The 20,844-nt window shown below is 37.8% G+C and overlaps 2 protein-coding genes across 4 annotated transcripts in view; one reads left to right on the top strand and one right to left on the bottom strand.

Annotated features, from left to right (window-relative positions):
* Positions 1-15,190, top strand: part of gas7a (growth arrest-specific 7a) — a 42,200-nt gene extending 27,010 nt beyond the window's left edge. For all 3 annotated transcript variants that reach the window (XM_023279656.3, XM_023279658.3, XM_035952576.2), the window contains 7 exons: positions 115-189; positions 2,373-2,451; positions 5,153-5,284; positions 6,687-6,810; positions 9,652-9,731; positions 10,223-10,321; positions 13,414-15,190. In XM_023279656.3, coding sequence (XP_023135424.2) covers positions 115-189; positions 2,373-2,451; positions 5,153-5,284; positions 6,687-6,810; positions 9,652-9,731; positions 10,223-10,321; positions 13,414-13,527 — 703 coding nt within the window. In that variant the 3' untranslated portion in view covers positions 13,528-15,190. The remainder of the gene's footprint in view (positions 1-114; positions 190-2,372; positions 2,452-5,152; positions 5,285-6,686; positions 6,811-9,651; positions 9,732-10,222; positions 10,322-13,413) is intronic.
* A 1,949-nt stretch (positions 15,191-17,139) lies between these two features.
* rcvrna (recoverin a) lies at positions 17,140-20,649 on the bottom strand. The gene is made up of 3 exons (XM_023279666.3): positions 20,147-20,649; positions 19,311-19,422; positions 17,140-19,219 (listed from the first exon to the last, which is right to left on the bottom strand). Exons 1-3 carry the CDS (start codon positions 20,525-20,527, stop codon positions 19,101-19,103), a joined length of 612 nt encoding a protein of 203 aa, XP_023135434.1. The 5' UTR covers positions 20,528-20,649; the 3' UTR covers positions 17,140-19,100.
* Positions 20,650-20,844: the final 195 nt, after the last annotated feature.

Genomic DNA, 20,844 nt, shown 5'->3' with positions numbered 1-20,844 from the left:
GCAAATCGTAGTGAAAGTTGTGTGTTAGAAAAGTACATTTTTTCCACCTGAGTAACACAGCTTCTGTCCTCCCTTGAGCCAGGCAGCTGACGGTTTCATGTCTTGGTGTTTTAGGATAAAGATTGAGGAGGAATACGCCAAGAACCTCTCCAAGCTGTCTCTGAGCCCCCTGGCAGCTCAGGAGGAAGGGTGAGTGCAGCAAACAGAAGCTGTGAGATGAATCAGCGAGGAGACAGTGTCAGTAATTACCAGAGCTGCTTCCAAAGATAGGCCTTTTTTTTTTTTTTTTTTTTAAATAGACTGATTCCCTTATTTCTGCTTTGTGTTGGATGCTGCTTTCAAAGGCTGTCATCATGTTTGTCTGTCAGAAAAAATAACACAAAAGCCTTTGAACAGATCTCAAAATCTCTAGACAAAGGAAAAAGGTTTGGCTCGAGGAACTCTGGACTTTGGTTTGTGTTCCAGATCTGGAAATCCCACAATTGCAGTTAATTTTAGCCATAAAAAAATGAAACCAAGGCAGATGCAAACTCGAGTCTAGAAATTGACATGAGGACTCAGGTGACGGCAAACTCAAATCAAGTTTATTTCTGTGGCACATTTTCTAAAAACTGAAGTTGACAGAGCACAGTACATGTTACTGTATAAGAAACAAACCAAAATATATGCAAAAAAGCAAGAAAGCAAGACAGAGAGCAGGATGAAAACTTGGTGAAGGAAAATGAATTTGGTAACGAAAATAAATATAAAATGCAAAGAAAATGCCCAACGCTTTAGCGTGTGGGACAGTTTAAAGCAGTTACCCTGAGGAGGTTTAAGGTAAAGAAAGGACAGAGAAGTTCCAAAATGTTCTGACTTAGGCATGACTTGATAAACTTTTTTTTATTATGAAATAAGCATTCAAGACTTTAAGTAGTGTTGATCTAAAATGATTTCTTGCAATGGGCTGTTAAATCCTAAAAAACATGGTTGGCATAAAGTGTGGCTTGTGTTAGTCCATTGGAAAAGCGAACATTCCTGTTAACCCTGTAAAATTAAAAATTAATATAAAATCTTTTTTATAATCTGAAAATGTGAAATTGTAATATCCTGTCAGCATTTTATTTTAGTAACTTTATGCACACATAAACCCCTCTAAACATTGGATCCCATATTATGCAATTTGAAGATTTTCCTTTTCTTTGGTGTGTTTTATAGCTGCTTTTTTGTGCATGTAATATCTGTACAAACGTGCAAAGTCTATGCCAAAGAGAGTTATTTTCTTTTCCTGCTCCTTATCTACCTGAAATGTCACATTTAAAGTTTAGGGGTTTCTTTTGTAACTTATCTACATCACCATGTAAGACATTTGCATAACGCCTGCCTCATGGTGATTCAGGTCCCCTACCTTAAAGAAACAAGAGCTAAAATGGAACAAATAACGTGTTTTTGATCGTTAAACCATGTCAACATACTTTAGTAACCTGTAAAATAAAATTATAGATCACCAAATGTGCATAATATGGGCTCTTTAACAAAATCAAATTTAAACCAACTCCTGGTTTGTGATTCGTTTGAACTACATCCTCCTCTCCCCACACTTTTCTACATCTATACAGTTTCCTTTGTGAAGTCATGCAACTATCTTACACCATCTATCCTTTCTTTTCCTCCTCTTTAATGGCCTTTTTTGAGCTTGTGGCAGAGATCCTGAGGATGAGTGTGGCCATAAGCTTTTTTTCCCCTCCCTGAGTTGAAGGCTAGTGTTATTACTGCAGCACAAGGTCTCATAAACGCACACTATTCTGCAGCTTCACAACGCAGTACTGCAGGAACACAAACTGCTGGATCAGCAAGCAAAGCAGACCTCTGTCAAATCAACATGCATTAGGCAAGTTAAAAGTGAAGAAATAGATAAGAACAGAGGATTGTACAGGTGAAAACTAGGATCGTGGTTTTTTTAATGGATACATTAACAGTTTTTCAAGATTTAAACTACAAAAGTTGATTCTTTGAACAGTCTGGGCTTATTTTTGAGTTTATTTTCTTTATTTTCTTTCTTTATTTTTGTTTTATTTTTTTTAAATAAATGTAAGAATTTCTGAATAAAAAGTGGCCATTCAAACAAATGCAAGGAATATTGAAATAAACATACACTTTCAGTATTTTTGAAGTGGTTGCTGCAATCATTGCCTTTAAAATGTTAACATTATGATACATATTTATATAGGACTTAAGTTAGATCGACCCAGTAATGCTTCAAATTTTATTCTAGCTGAAGCAACTTTGCTACATCAAAGTAAAAGTAGCCACTCATTTCTGGCAGCAAAAGATTAGCTCTCTGACTACCAAAATATAGGAGTTTAATTTATTTCACATCGATGTTTTGTCAGGACTCTCGGAGAAGCCTGGACTCAGCTGAAGAAGAGTCTCCACGATGAGGCTGAAGTTCACCTCAAGTTCTCCAACAAGGTAATATCTTCTCAGGGCTTTTATTGTGGAAAACCATTAACTAGTTCTCTGAATTCTGAATTATTTTTTTAACCCTTGTCAAATTAAAAAAAAAAAAAAAAAAAGGTCATTCTACATACTATACGCATTTTACAACTTACATTTTTACTTTCTTTCCATACTTGTCTCCTGTCTGCTCTGTGTCCCGGAGTTTTTGGTGTGTGACTCGTCATGACAGCATCAGTCATGGCCTTACGATTGTGCTTAAAGATGCAGTTTTTTGTTTTTTTTTTTTTTTAAGGATTCTGGGTATAGCAAACACTTAATTTATGGAAAATTTCAAAATGAGATGTAGAATAAAGGGATTGTGATGAGATATCACGATTTTAAGCAAAGTAGGTGATTGAAGTAGGTGAAGAACTATTAGAAAGTGGAACATGAGATGATTCTTTTTGTTTTCAAAGTTTCTGGCTCTAACAAGTGCTGTTATTTTGTTGATTTTTTTGAGAGAAAGCATGACTTTCAAAGCCACTGTGGGTTCAGAGGATTAACTTATTCATTAATCGACAGGAAAAATTATCAAATTGAAGAAATTTTAGGGGTATTTTTTAAGTGAGCTCCTTTCATCCCAGTGTTGATGAGTTTGTTTTGCAGTTTTCTGCAGCTTCAGGTCGAGTGCTGAGTGTTTTCAGTCAGCTGGAGTAACAGATACTTGATCCGACCACATCCTGAGGTGACAGATCTTGTTTACGTCAACTTTTTCTGTGCTGACCGTAGAAAATGACCCGTCCGCGAGTGAGATTACCGGCGATGCAGAAAGCGCACACTGGCTTCAGAGGGGGCCTTAAATAAAGCACAGGCAGCCTCGGAGCTCCTCATAGCCCTCTGTTGTCTAATTAATTAGCTACGTGTTCTGACGAGCCTCCACCCTGGGCCATGCAGGCTCTTCCCTGCCGCACCAGGCCTCCACGCCTGCTTACTGTGGGTGGAGGTGATGCATGGTCAGACAGGGGGATGAGAAGTCTTATCAAGTCTGCAGAGGCCCCAGCTGTTTTCCTCTCTAAGCTATTTCAGCTTTAGCTTCTAGCTTTGGCATTTGCACAAGATTAGCATTCTGCATGGAGAGCCAACAGTGCTGACAGGCTCCACGTAGCTTATTGAAGTGTCATTAAAAGAACCCTTTTCTTATTATCGAGCTAGTGTTTGCTGAGAGGAAGAAAAACTGAGAATAAAAGTGCAAGTGTCTCCCTTTTATGGCGATAGATCGAACTTTGCAGAGCAGGAAACACTTTATTAGTAGCAAGACCCATTTAGCTGCTCTTTTCTGTGACCTTACAGTAATAAACCTCCAAGGAAAATCCACTGTGTCGACAGATGTATTGATTTTAGAGACAGGCACTGGCCCGCAACTAATAAATTATAACAAGGAAACAATAAGAAACAATAAATGAATGCGCTGAGTTTATGAACAGTATCTAAACTATCCAGCACAAGGCTTAATGAATTTTTGAGCCAGACTCTGGTATCAGTATTTGGATATTTGTGAAAGTTTAATAACAATATATCATCCAGGAATATTTGTTTAGATTAATGCACAACAAAAATCCATAAATCTTGTGTTAGAAGAAACATACAGAGTGACATTTTAACACTGAAAACAGTGTGTAAAGGTGCCCGGCTGGCTTAGCATTTTTGCATGACAGTATATACACACTGATGCAGTATATGTCTGCAGTACGTCTAGGAGCTGCAGTGTAGGAGTTTTGCATAACAAACTAGTCGAAAATGAATATTTAAATTAAGTTACAAGGGACGTGTTACCTTAGCTGAAGTACTGAGATTGAAATACCCATATATATTCTGTCAAATGCTAAAAAATATATGATAGTGTCGAACTCATGGAGCGGCTGATTTAAGTTGTCATGTAGTTGTCATGAATGGGGAATTTAGCAGTAGAGACCAAAGTCATTTTTGTATCAGGCTGTAAACACGGTTATTTCTACTGTAAAGTTGGACACTTTAACATAGGCGTCTATGGAAATTGACTCTTATTGGATCCAGCCTCAGGTGGCCATTTCAGGAACTGCAGTTTGTGACACTTTTTATTGCCTTCATTTTTCAGCCTTAAATGTTGCTACTAACTGCAAACTGTGAAATTGTGTGTCTACAGTTAATATACACACATCATAAACAGATACTCCAACATACTGTAGTGCAGTCAAGTTGTTCATATAGCACATTTAAACAATAGGCATTGACCTACAGTGCTTCACAATTGAGAAATAATATAAATTTGCTTGAATGACAGCCATCAATGGCATTCTTTCCTTTACTTTTATATAACTGTATACACACACCAGGCATTTTATTTTGCAATCATGTGCAATCCAGTACAACTGCATGGTTGTAAATTGTACTTTTACAAAGCTTCTGTATTATCAGTTAATATCAGGAGTGTGGTTTTTGTGTTTATTTTTCAGGTTTTAGTGCGTGATGGTGCAATTGACTGCATTACTTAGAAGGGCTATATGTCCTTCTGCCTGTATATTAAATCTGGTGAACAAGATATTAGTAACACTGTATTTGGTTGTTTTATTTCACAGCTGTTGCATATGTGGTACTTTAACCTTAAATAAAAAGCCAAACATCATGGATTTTATTAGAGTATTTTTTTTCACAGCCTCCTGTATGTTACCAACAGTTGTGTGATTCGTTTTCACAGCTCCACTCGGAGGTAGAGAAACCACTGCTGACATTCAGAGGCGACAACTTCAAGAAGGACCTGAAGAAGTACGACCATCACATCGCCGACCTCAGGAAGCAGCTGGCGAGCCGCTACGCCAGCGTGGAGAAGGTACTGAGTCTGAAACTGCAGCAGAGGAGAAGCCAACAAAACATAATGCACAGGACTGCTTGTTTACATCAGATGATGACATAACGCTAACAGCTCCAGTAACTCCCACACTCAGAGTCCTCAGTGTTTTGTTGCTGCTTCCCACCTGCTCAAGCACTTCATGAATGGATGATGCCTCAGTCTTCGCATATCATTTTTGTTTTTCACTTTTTGTGGCAGGTTGTGGTGGGTGGCAGCAATATGTGAATGCTGAGTTTCCACTGAGGACAAACACAGAGTCAATCTGTTTCTTTTTCTTGCAATTTGTTGATGCATCAGTTCTGCCAGTTACCCGTTAATATTTTGGCAGCTTTGATGGATTTATGCTTTTTCTATTAACACTTTCTTATGAATATGATAAACTGTGCATAAAAAGTAAAACACTATATACTTGCTTCTATTACATATAAATTTGCATATAAGTTTTTCATTTCTAGCCAGCAATTGTCAGCTTTGCCAACTGGAAATTGCACTTTGTGGGTTGGATTTAAACTCCTTCCCCTGCTGGCTTTTATACATTTTCTCCACACTCATATTTAAACAAAAACGTTGTGAAAGGGCCCATAAATAAAGCCCTGCTGTTACATTTATCATTCTACTATAATGAAGCTAAAACTGTAATAGCTGGTCATAGGCAAAATGTCAGCGTACGTACAAAACACAGAAATGAAAAAATATTTGCTTTGCCATTTATAGTTAATCTATTATTACATGTTGTACGTTTGGCAAAATTTACAGTATCTCAGGTAACCTTGTGTCGAGTGGCTAGAGAGCACAAACTCTAGCATGAACTCTACAATAACATCCAACACCAGCTTCCACTCAGTAGTTCTGAACTGTTTTTTTAAACATAATCTACAAATACATGTAGTAAATTGAACTGTTAATATGCAAAATCTTAGTTGTGGAAGAGCTAGTTAGCCAGATGTCCTATTATACAGTATATTTGAGACAGTACATTCACAGCAACAAACAACAATCTAAAGTTTTTTTAGTGTCTGAACACTGAAATTTATGAAAATGATTTGCAGCCAAAACCAAACCACATGTCAGATGATTTCTTTGTGTTGTAGTCTGTTTTAAAAGAGACTGTCCTGACTCACACATCGCTGTTACCATACGGCATGTTTACCTTTCAAACACTGTCCCACCACGACCTTGGAGAGATGCCTCAGTACAGAATAAGAGGAAAGACTCAATGATGTGGATTAAGACGAGATTAAAGGATGAGACCAGGATCGCAGTGCGGATGTCAGTAGTCAACATGAAAAGGCTGTAATGACTCTTGTAATAGATGTAGGTACAGTAAATCTGCGGATTATAATGAATGACTCATTGTTTGTGCACTGTGTGTGTGTCTCAGGCCCGTAAAGCCCTGGCAGACAGGCAGAAGGATCTGGAGGTGAAGACCCAGCAGCTGGAGATAAAACTCAGCAACAAGACGGAGGAGGACATAAAGAAGGCCCGGCGGAAATCCACACAAGCAGGTCAGAGGTCACACTGTCTGTTGGATGTCGGGAAATAGAAATGTTACATGTAAGAAAGTTTGTTTGGGGAGAAAAAAATGTTTTCCAATCCAGCTGCAGAAAAAAAATTTAATTAGGGTTTTAAAAAGACATCTGTCAGTAGTAATGCCAAAATAACGACCATACTTGAATAATTTTCTTTTTTTTTGGCCATTTTGCATTTATTATATAGGAAACTGGAGAGAGACAGGATACATTGATAGAAGAGAGGAGGAATGACATGCAGTAAATGGCCATGAGCTGGATTCAAACCCATGACTGCTGTGTCAGGAACTGTAGCCCCTGTTTGTGGGTCTCCCGCTCAGCCAGCTGAGCTATCTTGAATGGTTTTCTATTAACTTAATCTGGTTCGGGAATAGTTAAACATTTTTGGAAATACACCAGTTTTTTGCAGAAACTTAATGCCACCACTCTTATGTTATACCATACATACACTGATCAGACATAACATTATGGCTACCTGCCTAATACTGTGTTGGTCCCCCTTCTGCTGCCAGAACAGCCCTGATCCGTCGAGGCATGGACTCCACTAGACCCCTGAAGGTGTGCTGTGGTATCTGGCACCAACATGTTAGCAGCAGGTCCTAAAAGTCCTGTAAGTTGTGAGGTGGGACCTCCATGGCTCAGACTTGTTTGTCCAGCACATCCCATAGATGCTCCACTGGATTGAGATCTGGGGAATTTAGTGTTTTGGCTCATTCAGCATCCACCAGGCGACCCACCCAGGGTTGACCAGACCTTAGTTTGCATCTTTCTTGATCCTGAAGTCACTTGGTGGTTTTCTCTGCAGCTTAAGCCGTGGATCTCAAGGCCTTCCTGGTGATGCATGCATCTCCTCCATACGTTCCTCCCAGGAAGCAGGATTAGTTGCTTGGTGGAAACAATGATGATGTCTGGAGAGGCTGTGTTGGTGTTGTTCAGGGTCGGACCTTCAGCTTCTTGCCCAGGTTCATTTCTAGTTGCAGTGGTGACAAGACCAGACGTTGCTGTAGGTCGAAGCTTGGCTTCTCTTTAACTGGTGATGGCATCGTGTTTGCAATGTTTGCATTATTGTGCAGCAGTCTGGAGGTGACACTTGGTGATGTAACATTTCATTTCTAAATGAAACATCCTACAAACTGTGTCGAAGCATGGTTATTATTACTATAATTTAAGAACTATTGAGTTTTGCAGGTTTTTTTTTATTAGCTTTAAGTGAACAAACCAAACAGCAAAGCACAGCAGAAGAAGGAAATCCAACCTGAGACGTGTTGTGTTTGACATTTTATTAACAGAGGTCTTGTTGTAATCGTTCTCGCCTACAGTTCTGCTCTGTGGATGAAACGCTCTGCAGGAACTAATCTTTCTCTCTTCCACTCAGTAGATTAGTCACAGTCCACAGCACTAATCAATAGTGCTCATAATGCACAGTTAAATGATGTCAGCCTCGTGTCGCTGCGACCTCAAGGTTCGACCAAATGTCTCGCTGGACGGGGATGTGTTTTACCTACACGGAATGAATTTTAAAAAGACTTTGTGATGTTTCTGTTTGAGATGTAGAGAACTGAATCCCCCTGCAGTGTTTCACTATCAGTAAAATAATAAGAATGGAAAGGATGAAGAGGTGACGTCTCATTGGGATTTTGAAAAAGCAATATTAATGATGCATATTTAACCTCATGAAAATGCGTCAACAAGGTCTATTTATAAACTAATTTATAGTTAAATGTTTTTTAAGTAAAAGTATGAAGGTGAGATTGAAGTAAAAGTACCAATGCTTTGATTTGAAAATACTTGTATAGTACACGTTGTACAGATACAGCATGTTTGAACAGAGAACACTGTACAGCTGTTTGTAAAACTGAAAATATTGTAGACATGTTCAAATGTTAAATAACTTTATACATGTAATTTATAATTTACAGTGCATATTTATGGAAAAAATGTTTAAATCAAAGCATATTTGATAATTTAAAGTTTTTAACTGAGCTATTAAATAAAATTTAGTGATGATCAGAATTCTGACTTCATTTATTTTAGCAAGAATTTAGTTGAAATCAAAAATCTAAAAGAAAAAAATATTGCTCATGCCAGATCCCTCTGTTTGCACTTATTAGCAGTATTTTTAAGTCCATATTTAGCCTTTCCTGGTTATGCTTGACTCTGATTTTCCTTTGAGCTTTCTTGTAAGACGTTGCATTGATTTTTATTCATCAAACCTTATTTTATAACTTATTTTGTCGCTCATTGTGAAGCACTTTGTAACGTAGATTTTGACAAATGCTCTAGAAATAAAGGTCATTATTATACTGAAGCTCAAACCTGGTTTACAACACACTACTGTGTAATAAAACTGTAAGCAGATATTAGTGGATGATGTAAATGACAATAAAGTTAAATAAATAAACAGATGTAATAATAATAATATAAATATATATATTATATATATATAAAGATAAAGTAATATTTAAGGTTGGGATGTTGTGCATTAGTAGACACTTAAAGTGACTTTATGTTAACTTAGAACGACAATAAAATATGTTATAAACCATTTATTAAATGTTCTAGTGCTTATAAAAGCTGAAAAGTCTCAGAGAGGCTTGATCTGTGATGGAACAGCAGATTCTCTGAGATATGATTCTTGAGCGCCCTCTGCTGAGCATTGCTGGTCATTGCAGCAAATATTAAACAGCAGAGTCCAACAAATGTCTGCTTAACTGAAATACATGATTTGGAAAGCTTTTAGAATGAATTACCTTCATTTTGATTCTTCCGGTAAAGACTGAACTTCATGAACACCTGAATTCTGCCTGTGTTCTCCAGGAGACGACCTGATGCGCTGTGTGGATCTCTACAACCAAACCCAGTCCAAGTGGTTTGAAGAAATGGTCACCACCAGCATGGTAAAACCCTCTCCAATACAGTTTAATCTGAATGACTTCTATGAAAATGTAACCAAAGATATTTTAGAAGGCTGCTGGAGTGTGTGACACATCACTTCAGTTTGGGTCTGAGCTGTTAAATCTGGTCAATTACAGTGGATTTCCATCTTTTTAATGTCTGTGAATGACGCTGAAAGGACTTTTAATGCCACACGTCGAGGTGGATTTAGACCCCAAAAGTAAAAAATTCTTATAATCTGTAAAATATGAAGTATTTGTGATTTAGAAATAGTGCTTTCTCAGTTAGTGTCAGTTAATTGGACTTCAGTGTTTTTTCTATATATTTTGTTTAAATGAATTCAAAAGAAAAAGGGAGAAATGAGTTGATTTTGCTGTTATCATAAAATTTACATATAGAACAATGGGTTTGTAGAACAACAAGGAAGTAAACCACAGTGGTTGTAGGTTTGTCTCTGAGTGCTTCACTGACATTTGTCTTGGTTCCCCTGCAGGAGCTGGAGAAACTGGAGGTCGAGCGCATCGAATGGATTCAGCAGCATCTACGTCAGTACACGACTCTGCGGCATGAAACGGACATGTTCAATCAGAGTGTGAGTTTGTCTCCTTGTTCCTGTGGGTAGTAAGGTGATTGGTGAAGAAAAGAACTCCCTACACATGAGCTGGACACCCATATTGTTTTGCTTCTCTCTTGTTGTTTTTTTTGTTTGCCTTTGCCCTTTCTTTGTACTTGTTTTTCACTCCCATGGTCATTTTGTGTTTCTTCCTGTCTCCTTTCAGTCTTTTCCTGTGCTCTTGTAGTTGTTTCAGCCTCTTGATAGATGCTTTATGTCTCTGCATCTGTTTCAGTTTGTAGCATTTCACGTCTCAATGGAGTCATGTTCTGTCTTTTGTGGCTCTTTTAGTGCCTTTTTAGTTGTTTTTGGACTGAAAATGTCATTTTGGTCTGGTCGTTTTTTTGTTTGTCTGTAGCCATTTCATTTCTCATTGTTGTTGATTCAGTCTCTTTGTCGCAGTTTGTTGTCTCTTTCCAGCTGTTTCAATATGTTTATCGTGATTTTCTGTATCTTTGTAGTTGTTTCAATATGTTTATCATCATTTTCTGTATCTTTGTAGTTGTTTCATGTTCAATGTATATCTTTTATGTCTATTTGTGGTTAGACCAATCTCTTTGTAGCTGTTTTTTAGTTTTCAGTGGAAGTTTCAGTCTTTTTGTAGTTGTCTCCCTGTCTTTGTAGTTGTTTTAGACACTTAGTAGCCAGTTCATGTCTCTTTGTAGTTCATTCAACCTCTTAGTAGTTAGTTTATAGCCATTTGTAGTTTCTGCAGTCCATTATAAGTCATTTTCTATTGCTATATTGCTGATTTAGCCTATTTGTAGCAACCTATGTCTGTTTATTGTTTTTCTTTTCAGTTTTTGGGCATTTTATATCTCTTTATGGTTGTTTCATTGCCCTTGTGGCTGTTTTTTTGTGGATGGTTGAAGGAATCGTGGTTCTTATCTTTTACAGTTCCACAAGAGTCAATTCATAAAAGCCAGTTTTTTCAGTAACCTAATGTGGGCAGAATGAAAAAAGGCAGAACTCAGCTGTGAGACACTGGGCAGCAGCTAAAACAAAGCTTCAAATAATCAGTCAATATAATAATCAACAGAAAATAAAAGGAAATCTTTTCAATGAGCAAGTGATTTGGTGCATTTTATATTTGTCTTATATCTTTCTACACTGAATCTTTGGAAGTTTGTTGGACTTTTGAAGATGCCACCTTTGGATTAGCAAAATCTTTTGGCAAATTTTTAAATTTTATTGAAAATACAGCCGATATATCACTAATGAAAGTAATCATTAGTTGCAGCCGTGATCACAGATCATCAGTTGATCAGAAAACTGAGCAAACCATCATTAGACCAGTTTCAGCTGCCATGAGGTGACTTTCGTGTCACTTCAGTTGATCCCTCTGGTGATTGTAGATGTTGTGACAGATCGACCCCTCGGTGAGCCTCCATCAGGTTTTCTGTCGACGCTCTGGCTGTGATCGCTCAGCACCTCAGAGAAACCCACCCAGACACTAAAGAGTAAACTACACAAATCTAATGAGACGTGTTCTGTCAGCGCCATAACTGGGATGCTACTGAGTGTGTCGGCTGATGAGACGAAGTCCACAGAGACGATACACACACTGCAGATTCATACATCTGCTGGTGTAATTCAAGTCATGAGCCTCTTGCATTTAGACTTTTAGCATAATAACCACTGACTCACCTGAATGTGTAAAATCTGAAAGGATTCAGCGTCTTGCTCTGAATTTTGCTCCCATCTGTGTGGAGAAATATATTAAAGCTGCGTGCAGCACAAAATACAGATAAGGTCTATTAAAGCTTTCAGACAGCGGCAAAAAAGAGACACTGCTGTGATTTTTGAACATAAAATCAAGTACACATTCTCTAGTCGGCCACAAAAGTTAAATTATAAACCTGTGAATGCAAAGAATATGGGCTCTTTAAGGCAGGATGGTTTAGCCAATTGTAGGGCAATGTTTGCCCTAACAAGTAGTTTATAAATTATTTAAATAGAAGCACTCCAGCTAATGCCATGTTTGTTTTATACCGGAGTTGCTGTAATGGCCAGTTTCACATGGCATTCGTGTAAAAATCTAAGTTAGAATTACAACTGAAGTGCTCTAAAAGCTACGATGTATCTGAAATGATGCCAAAAACAGCATCAGTGCCAGGAAAAGCAAACAAATCACGGATGTCTGTTATTACAGGCAGTTAAAGTTGAAAGTGAATATAGTGCAACATGGATCAAGTATTTTTAACCTACATACATCCACTCCATGTTCTGTTTGGTTCAGATTGCACTGCCTGTGTAATGGCCATTCTGAATTATTGTAACTTCTTGTGTGTTAACTACACAGTATTGGATGGATAAGCCAAGTCTCTGTCTGTGCACACAGTCAAAAAGGTGTAGAGTCTGTATCTGTATAAAGCAAATACCATTCCAAATTTAGATGTGGCTGCCACCCCCTTGCTATAGTAGCCTTGTGTAGCAATACACTGCTCCCAGAGCTCCTGCCACGTTTGAAATGCTCTCTGGAAGTCTGACCAGTATACATTTCCCCTTGGACCTCAAACTTACATGGTGAGAAAATATTGAATTCATCGCAGGTAGCGACAGTTCAGTCTACGGACACGACCCAGACACCAAAGAGCAGTTTTCACAGTGAAACAGTCCACAGCCTCCAAGACTGAAAGTGCGTCAGGTCAGCAGTGAGGCTAACAGCATTCCCTTCATTTACTTTGACATTAACGCGGTTGTGATGAATGAATTTGTCCCCTAGAGGCAGCTGGTAAAGGCTAAGCTGTACTGTAACACCCTGAGGGAGGTGAGCTGAAATGTGGCACATGCCAATATGCCAATGCTTGACTGCTCACAGCAAAGTGAAAATGTCTCAGTAGAAGTCAACTGGACTTCTCTTTATGGTTGGTGAAAACATTTCACTTCTAGTTCAAGATGCCTCCTCAAACTGACTGTTAGGGAGTCTGTGGAATTATTTTCCATCTCAAATCATCACATTTTTCGAACCATTTCTGCTCAACCCTCTCTGATTTGCCTGGAATTTCTAGAGCATAAATGATGTATATCTATAAAAACATTTTTGAAATTTTAATATGGTGTGTTTCCAGACGGTGGAGCCTGTCGACCAGCTGCTGCAGAACGTGGATCCAGCCAAAGACAGGGAGCTGTGGGTGAAAGAGAACAACACCGGCGAGGTTCGGCCTGTGGACATGGACATATAGGCCGTCCTGACCTGTCTTCAGTATTCAAACACGTCCACAGAGTCCCAGAACACTTCTGCTAACACCGATTCGGGGACGGTGCATGTTCAGACTCCAGAGGTCTGTTCATCCTCTCTGACTGGAACAGCAAGGAGCAAAGGTTCATACTTAATGCAGTCTGAGTCCAGCAAACAGTAATGGATCACAGTACCAGCATGTTCCTTCTAAATTTTAACCCTCCCATAATCAACATTAGCTTATTGAATGCCATTTAACATATTCTGCTGTTTACCTGTTGTAAAGTTGAGACTATTAAAAAAAATTATATGTATTTTGAATTGTTTAGTTTAGCTTCAATCAACACTTTTCCAGTTCAAGTGAACCAAACATCAACAAAAAAGAAAAAGTCTGATTATTGATATTACCTTTATTTTAGATACCGAAGCTTATTGAGATCTTAGAATGAATATGATATATTTTCATATTTTGCTGGTTCATTTCAGTGGAAATGCATGTTTTGAATATCTTGCTTTTACTGTATATGGAGAGCTGCACAGTTTGTGGAACCATGATGGTTGTTTTGGTGTAGTTCATTGAAGTTACACAAGGTATTCTGGATCTTGTGATTAATTTAGGAGCTTTCTCACACAAAAAAATAAAATGTACAGCATTAACATCCAGTAACCTCAATTGTTCAAAGACACACAGTGTTTTGGAATTTGATCATCGCCACACGTCCAAAACACGTGGTCGATCGGATTTAGGCCAGGGTCTATTTTGGATCAGTCCGGAGGAAAAAGGTGGTCCAAGTTACACTGAAACACCTTTTAGTGCCTAATGGTTATATACCTGGAATGTCCTTGATATATTCTTCTCTGCATCAGTGTACATTTGTACATACTGGCTAGATGTATTTTGCCGTGAGATGTTTTAACAGGCCGCAGATGTTTGGGCCGACGAGGTGTTTGCACTGTTGTTTGTTTTATTTTTGGTAAATGTACAGAGATCTTCACGCCGGTGTTCAGTAAGAAGGGTCGACATGCAGCAGAAAGTAAAAATCCATTAATTGCAAAAAAGAAAAGAGCACATTTTTAGATTTGATCGATCCAGCTGACAAACACACAGTTTATCTGGGACTGCATGTACAGTACGTGTCTGTGTTTCCATGGATGTGTCCGTCTGTCGTCGTCTTTACATTTTGTTGTGGTCTATTTGGATTATTTGGATTATTACCTGCAGTTCTTTTCCATTTCTCAGAATTAAATAACTTAAATCCAGCTTCCAAGTAGAAAAAAAGCTATTAAAAAAATCAAATGCTTACCTGCCTTATTAAAAAAGCCACACTGATAATTAGTTTTGTGTTACATGAAGAAAAACCATCTTTGTCTAAATCAGTTGAACTGCAGAACATTCAGATTAAATAGCGTATCCGTTGTAGATCTTTTATCAGTGTGTGTCAATGTTGTGCACTAAGTGTAGCGAGTTATTATGTTCCAACTTAAATGTTCTTGACCAGAATTCATGATGACGTAACCGTTGAGTTTAACCGTCCTTCTGTGGTGAACGTTTTCATTAAATCCGATGTTCCCGATGTTTTGAGAATGTTTGATCATAGGTGACCTCTGTTCAGGCGGTGTACTGAGGAATGCAGCGTCCAAAATAAATCTCCTCTTTGAAAATGAAATGTCACGCCATGTCATTATGTGACTCTACTGGACAGGTGGGACTGGAGAAATGTGCAGTTGCAGGATGTTACATTTCAAAATTGAATATAAGACATGAAAATATGGCAAAAAAGAAACTCAATTTATTATTTTTTATGGATTGTTACGAAAACTCAAATCTCTTACGTACAAGTGTCAATAGTAATGAATGAGTTTGATTGTGCAATTAAAGGCATTAATAGATTAGTTTGCCCTATAATTATTCCCAAACTAAACAGACTAAATAAGTAAGTAATTTGGAATTAAAAAGAGGATTTATTAAGAGTTGTCATTTATTATTCATTTACACTGCCAGTCAAAAGTTTGGACACACCTTCTCATTCATTGGTTTTTATTTAATTATTTTAGACATTGTAGATTAACACTGAAATCATCAATAGTATAAAACAATAAATATGGAATTATGTTGTAAACAAATAAGTGTTAATCTTCAGGATTAATCTACAATGTAGAAAATAATACAAATAAATAAAAAGCATTGAATGAGAAGGTGTGTCCAAACTTTTCTTTTGACTGGCAGTGTATGTTGGAGAAAACAAATGTTTTCAGTGATTACATGCTTAAAACTCTGCGTAATTTCCTCTAATATTTCATTATCGACACTAAAAACAAAAATTTGCATTCAGACTGAATTCAAGTTGTCGTCTGGAAATTTTAGTCAGTCCAGAGGTGACTGTTAAAGCAGTGTATTGTTCAGCCCACATTATCCAAACTAGACACTCGGTAAGGAGGTTGTTTGTCTCAATTGACCTTCAGCTCCTAATAGGATTGGCTGATACAGGCGGATTGTTAACCTGAGCCTAATTCCCTTCATAAGGAGCTCTCGTCCCGACTTTCTCGCTATCAACCTAATGGATGAATCCAAGCGTGAAAAAACGCGCCAGATATGAGAGAGTAAATTGGCCTGTCAATGCACTGAGGGTGGCAGGTGAACGGAGGCCACGATGGGGCGTCAAGTCTGCCTTACAAAGTCAGAAAGCAGCCAACACAGACGGAGCAGACAGATATTTAAGTTGAAAGAGGTTAATCGCTGTCAGACTTTACAGAAAACACACCAAGGATTTAGAAACTGCACTGTTTGGACAGGCTAAAGGACTCAGCTACTAATGAGATTTCTCATTTAAAGAAGTGTTTTAAAGGCAAAACAACACAGAGTCATCCAATAGAAGGTGTGAGACAGGCTCGTTAGCACAGTTACTTCAATTACCATCAGCTTTCTATACATTTAGAAGCATAATAATATAACTTCTGAAGCATGTTTTTATATTGAAAAGTCAAAAGGACGTTTTCAAACGAAATTTTGACATACCTAAATGAAACGGCTTGTAAAGGAAACCCTGTCAAGCCAAAATGTATGTATGAGACTTGTTTTGAAAGGTGACATCCTCTCGTTTCTCAAAATGTGTTTGTATAGCATGTGGCTATAACACAGCTGAAACTACATCAGTTCCAACATGGCTCAACACAGTTATCTTTTGTCCTTAATCGCCACATGCCTTCAACTTCTTGTCAAACACAGCTATATACAATTAATATTTGAAATAGAAATTAGAAAGCTAAAATTGCAGACCTCTAAACCTGACTTCATGGGAGCCTTTTAGTCCCAAATGTCTCCAAATTGTTAGGGTCTTTTACTGTTTTCCTTATACTCACTTATGGGATACTACAAAACAAACTGAAGCATCTTAATTATGATAAACATTATAACATCATCAAATATTGTGTGGGTGTGCTGTTGCTTCCTGCGTTCAGCTGGGTAAAAGTTGCGCACCATACTGATTGAAATAATGTGACTCAAATGCAATCAGACTTCCACTGCTGGAAAGGAAAAATAGTTGTCCTGGGGTGAAAACCTCCATTACATCGGCAGGACGCTACCAACAAACAAGCATATCCAACAACACTGAACTATAGAGTTAGGCTTTTATTTTACAAAGTTGATGGACAGAGAGCAATAGACTTAACATGACAGTATTCACAACTTGGACTAATTTTATATAAAACACCTTAGCTTCTCTATGGACCCTCATGGACTAAAGTAAATTGAGTAATGAAGGACTGGACACAAAATCAGACTTTGTGAGGATTTAAAGGTAAGAGGTTGCCACTGTTTTTGTATAACATACTGGTATAAAGCAATAAATTCTACTTTGGTGTTTTTTGTTTCTTAAAATGTGGAGAATCAAACCCATCTAAAAATATCTTACAAGCCCATGTTGACAAAATGTTAGCATTATGCACAATGCTAAACCCCTTAGCTTAGCCGTTAAATCATCCAGGCTTTGAGACAGCAGTTACTGCTAGGCTGCTAGTTTATTTGGTCCAACTTTTACTCTTCATAATAGTATAAGATTCAGCTATTAAATTGTGTTGTTTATGTGGTATAAAAACTCAATTGCTAAGATGTTGGAGCTTCAAAGTTGAACAAGGATTCACAAAACCGGAAACACGAGGTAAGTTAGCTTTGCCTAAAGCTCTTGCTAGCTAGCCGTCACTAGCCACACACTGCAGTTTGGTTTTTAATCTCCATTTTTTAAAATTCTTGTTAACTTTTCATGATGTTTTCCCAAATAGTATACATTCAAAGGTGAAATACTGTTCGGTTACGCATCAAAAAGTCACAAAAATATCTAGCACTACTAACGTTTTGATATTAGCAAACTAAAGCTAGCATGGCCATGAAATCATCCAAGCTGCTCGTACTGCAGTTACTGCTACTCTGCTAGCAAGGCTAGTTAGCGTTTAGCAGGACGAGTTTAGCCATTCATGCTGTTTCGCTACGTTACGATTTAATATTTACGTCTTACTGTTTCACCCCATAATGATTTAATAGTACGAGTTTTGTATCTATGTAGTATAGCAAACTCAATTGCAAATGACTTTTCTGGCGTCAACTGACATTTCAAACTCTTAAGACAGGAAACAGTAGGTGAGTTAGCTTTAGCTAAGACTCCTGTTAGTTCGCCTTAACTAGCCGGGGTGCAGTCACAGCAGTACTGTTTATATCCCTGCTTTATTACTCTTAATAAACTTTTGTGATGCTTTCCTCAGTAATGATATACATCCAGAGGTGTAATACTGTAAGGCAAGACATCAAAAAGTCACCAACAAGCTCAACAGTTGTAAAAAATTTTGATGTCGATTTACAGTTAGCTTAGCCATGCAGTTCATGGCCAAGTTAACCAATAGAGTCAGGCTGCACAGGCTGCAGAACTAGTTAGCAGGGCTACTAGCATGTAGACAGACTGGTTGATTTAATTGTACCTCTTCATGCAGTTTTCACAGAAAATACGTCTTCACAGATAAGAGGTAAGACATCAAAGCATCAAATACTGACCAATAATGTAGTTATTGTGAGTTTTTTTTTTAAAGAGCAGAAGAATGATGTTTGTTAAACATAAATCACAGCTGGGCGAAGATACTACACTGTGACAATCTAAATAAACCAAATATGTGCTTGTTTCTCATTGTTTTAGTTAATGACCAAGTCTGATAAATAAATCTTAAAGACATTTAAATATTCAATTTAAAGTAGCAGACAGTCAGATACTACTCCTTTGTTAGTAGGCCAGTTAGCATTTAGCCAGTATAAAGGATTATGTCTTATCTCCATAATAATTAAGATTTATTTTTTCTCATGTATATGGTATAATAAACTCATTTACCAAGAATCTGGATACAAAGACAAAAATTAAACCGTGTTCGGCAGCCAAACAGCGGCCCAAAGATTAATAAATAAAATATAAAAGAGAGCAACGTGAATCAAGCGGACAAGCAGTCAGGGCATGTTAAAATGTAAACAGGAAAATAAAACAGTCTTAAACCCCATAAGGATGGCTTCTTCTTCTGCCCTGTTTTGTAGCTTGTATACTATTGCTTCTTCTCTTTCAGCTTGTCTTTGATTTTCTGAGGTTCATCATATTGTATTAAGCGCAGGATGTCCTTGTTGTCCATTACACCCTGAATAAATTCTCCTTCTGAGATTTTATCTGTGAAGCAACAACACAAGTAAAACAGCATCAACAAATGCTAGCATTTGTCAAATGAATATTCCTTTAAAAGTTGTTTATTTGACCTTACCGTTCTCCTTCTTCCCAAAAAATTCCCAGATCTTTTCAGCCCTCTTCTCCGGTGTGTTTTCATCCTCGGGGAGGTTCTTCTGGTCATCGACAGGAATCATGTTGAATATTGACTGCAGGAAAGTAAGTACTTTTTAAGATTTCTTCCACAGTTGCAGTGCTGAATGTAATCATTAAATCTGAATTATTCATATAACGCAAAGAAGAATGAAAAGGACATAAAATATGGCAACAATTTCTGATGAAACCATCAGAAAAAATAACCTTTTAAACACTTTTATATGCAATTAATCACTTCAGTGCCACGCATTTGCTGGTTCCAGCCTCTCAAACAATTACAAACTGTTGTATGTTCCTCTGCTTTGTATAATTGAATAATTTAGTGTCAAACAAGCTATTTAAAAATTAAATCTGGGAACTATGAATGAAGCAATGAATAAGCAATTTGCAGTGGTTTAGTAGACCTTATGATTATTCAAGAAAATAATTAGTGTATGGATTATTTAGCTAAATAATCCATTAGTAGGGATTAAAAACCATAATATAGACTCAGTTGGCTGCTGCTAATCAGCTCAGCTACCAAACAAAGCAGTTTTCTTTTCGATACAGAAAATGCTCTGTGGAAATGAAAAGTAAATGGCAATACATGACATAACAAATCATGCGTGAAACAGAAAATAAGCACAATGATACCATTTGTTTTCTTAATTTGAAGTTGCTGAGGCCTTTCAAACAGGGCCAGATGGAAATAAAAGTTACTAACTACTGCAGGGATAATGTAAATTTCCAAACAACTAGATATTGTTCCCCCAGGATGTAAGACAAAAGCATAAGTACCCTAACAATCTCTTGGATTTCATTTTTGCTGATGGTTCCATTCCCATCCACATCATACAGGGCAAAAGCCCACTCCAGCTTCTGCAGAGTCTTTCCCCCAGAGGTGAGATGCAGAGCAACGATGTACTCCTTAAAGTCCAAAGTACCGTCGGCATTGGTGTCAAAACTCCTGAAAACATGTCTTGCGTATGCAGTGGGGTCTGCGTTGGGGAAGAAGCTGGCGTAGATGCCTTCAAACTGCTGCTTGCTGATCTTCCCACCTGGACACTCCTTCAGGAAGGACTGGTACCAGGTGCACAGCTCCGCCTCGGAGTATTTGGTGTTGGACTTCAGTTCTTCCAGGAGCTCCTTCGACAAAGCACTGCTCTTTGTGTTCCCCATCCTCCACAAAAACTTGAATCTTTTCCCCTTTTTCGTCCTCGTCTTCTCCTGCGTTTGGGCCTTAAACCTCTGCAGTTTGCGTTCCTCTGCCTCGTCTTCAAACTGAAGCCCGTTCAGGTGAAATGGGATTATGATCATCACTACCTAAATCCAGACAGCTGTCTTTAAGATTAAGAGGATAACCGCGTCACACTGCTATGACACCTTTTTTTGAAGACGCAGTTAAAATCTGGTGATATCATCATAGGATTAAATGCAGCAGGGGGCTCACACTTGAAGCTTTACAAATTCACTTAAAGTTCAACATCTGCGAGACC

Source organism: Amphiprion ocellaris, chromosome 19, assembly GCF_022539595.1.
Source record: "Amphiprion ocellaris isolate individual 3 ecotype Okinawa chromosome 19, ASM2253959v1, whole genome shotgun sequence".
NCBI classification, from domain to species: domain Eukaryota; kingdom Metazoa; phylum Chordata; class Actinopteri; family Pomacentridae; genus Amphiprion; species Amphiprion ocellaris.
Note: the sequence above shows the minus strand (reverse complement) of the source record. Positions and strands in the feature narration are given on the sequence as shown.

Coding starts and splice junctions, on each gene's coding strand:
- rcvrna (XM_023279666.3), bottom strand. CDS start 20,527: ATGGGGAACACAAAGAGCAGTGCTTTGTCGAAGGAGCTCCTGGAAGAA. Junction 19,423..20,146: donor AAATCCAAGAGATTGTTAGG/GTACTTATGCTT, acceptor ACTTTCCTGCAG/TCAATATTCAACATGATTCC. Junction 19,220..19,310: donor TTTTGGGAAGAAGGAGAACG/GTAAGGTCAAAT, acceptor GTTGCTTCACAG/ATAAAATCTCAGAAGGAGAA.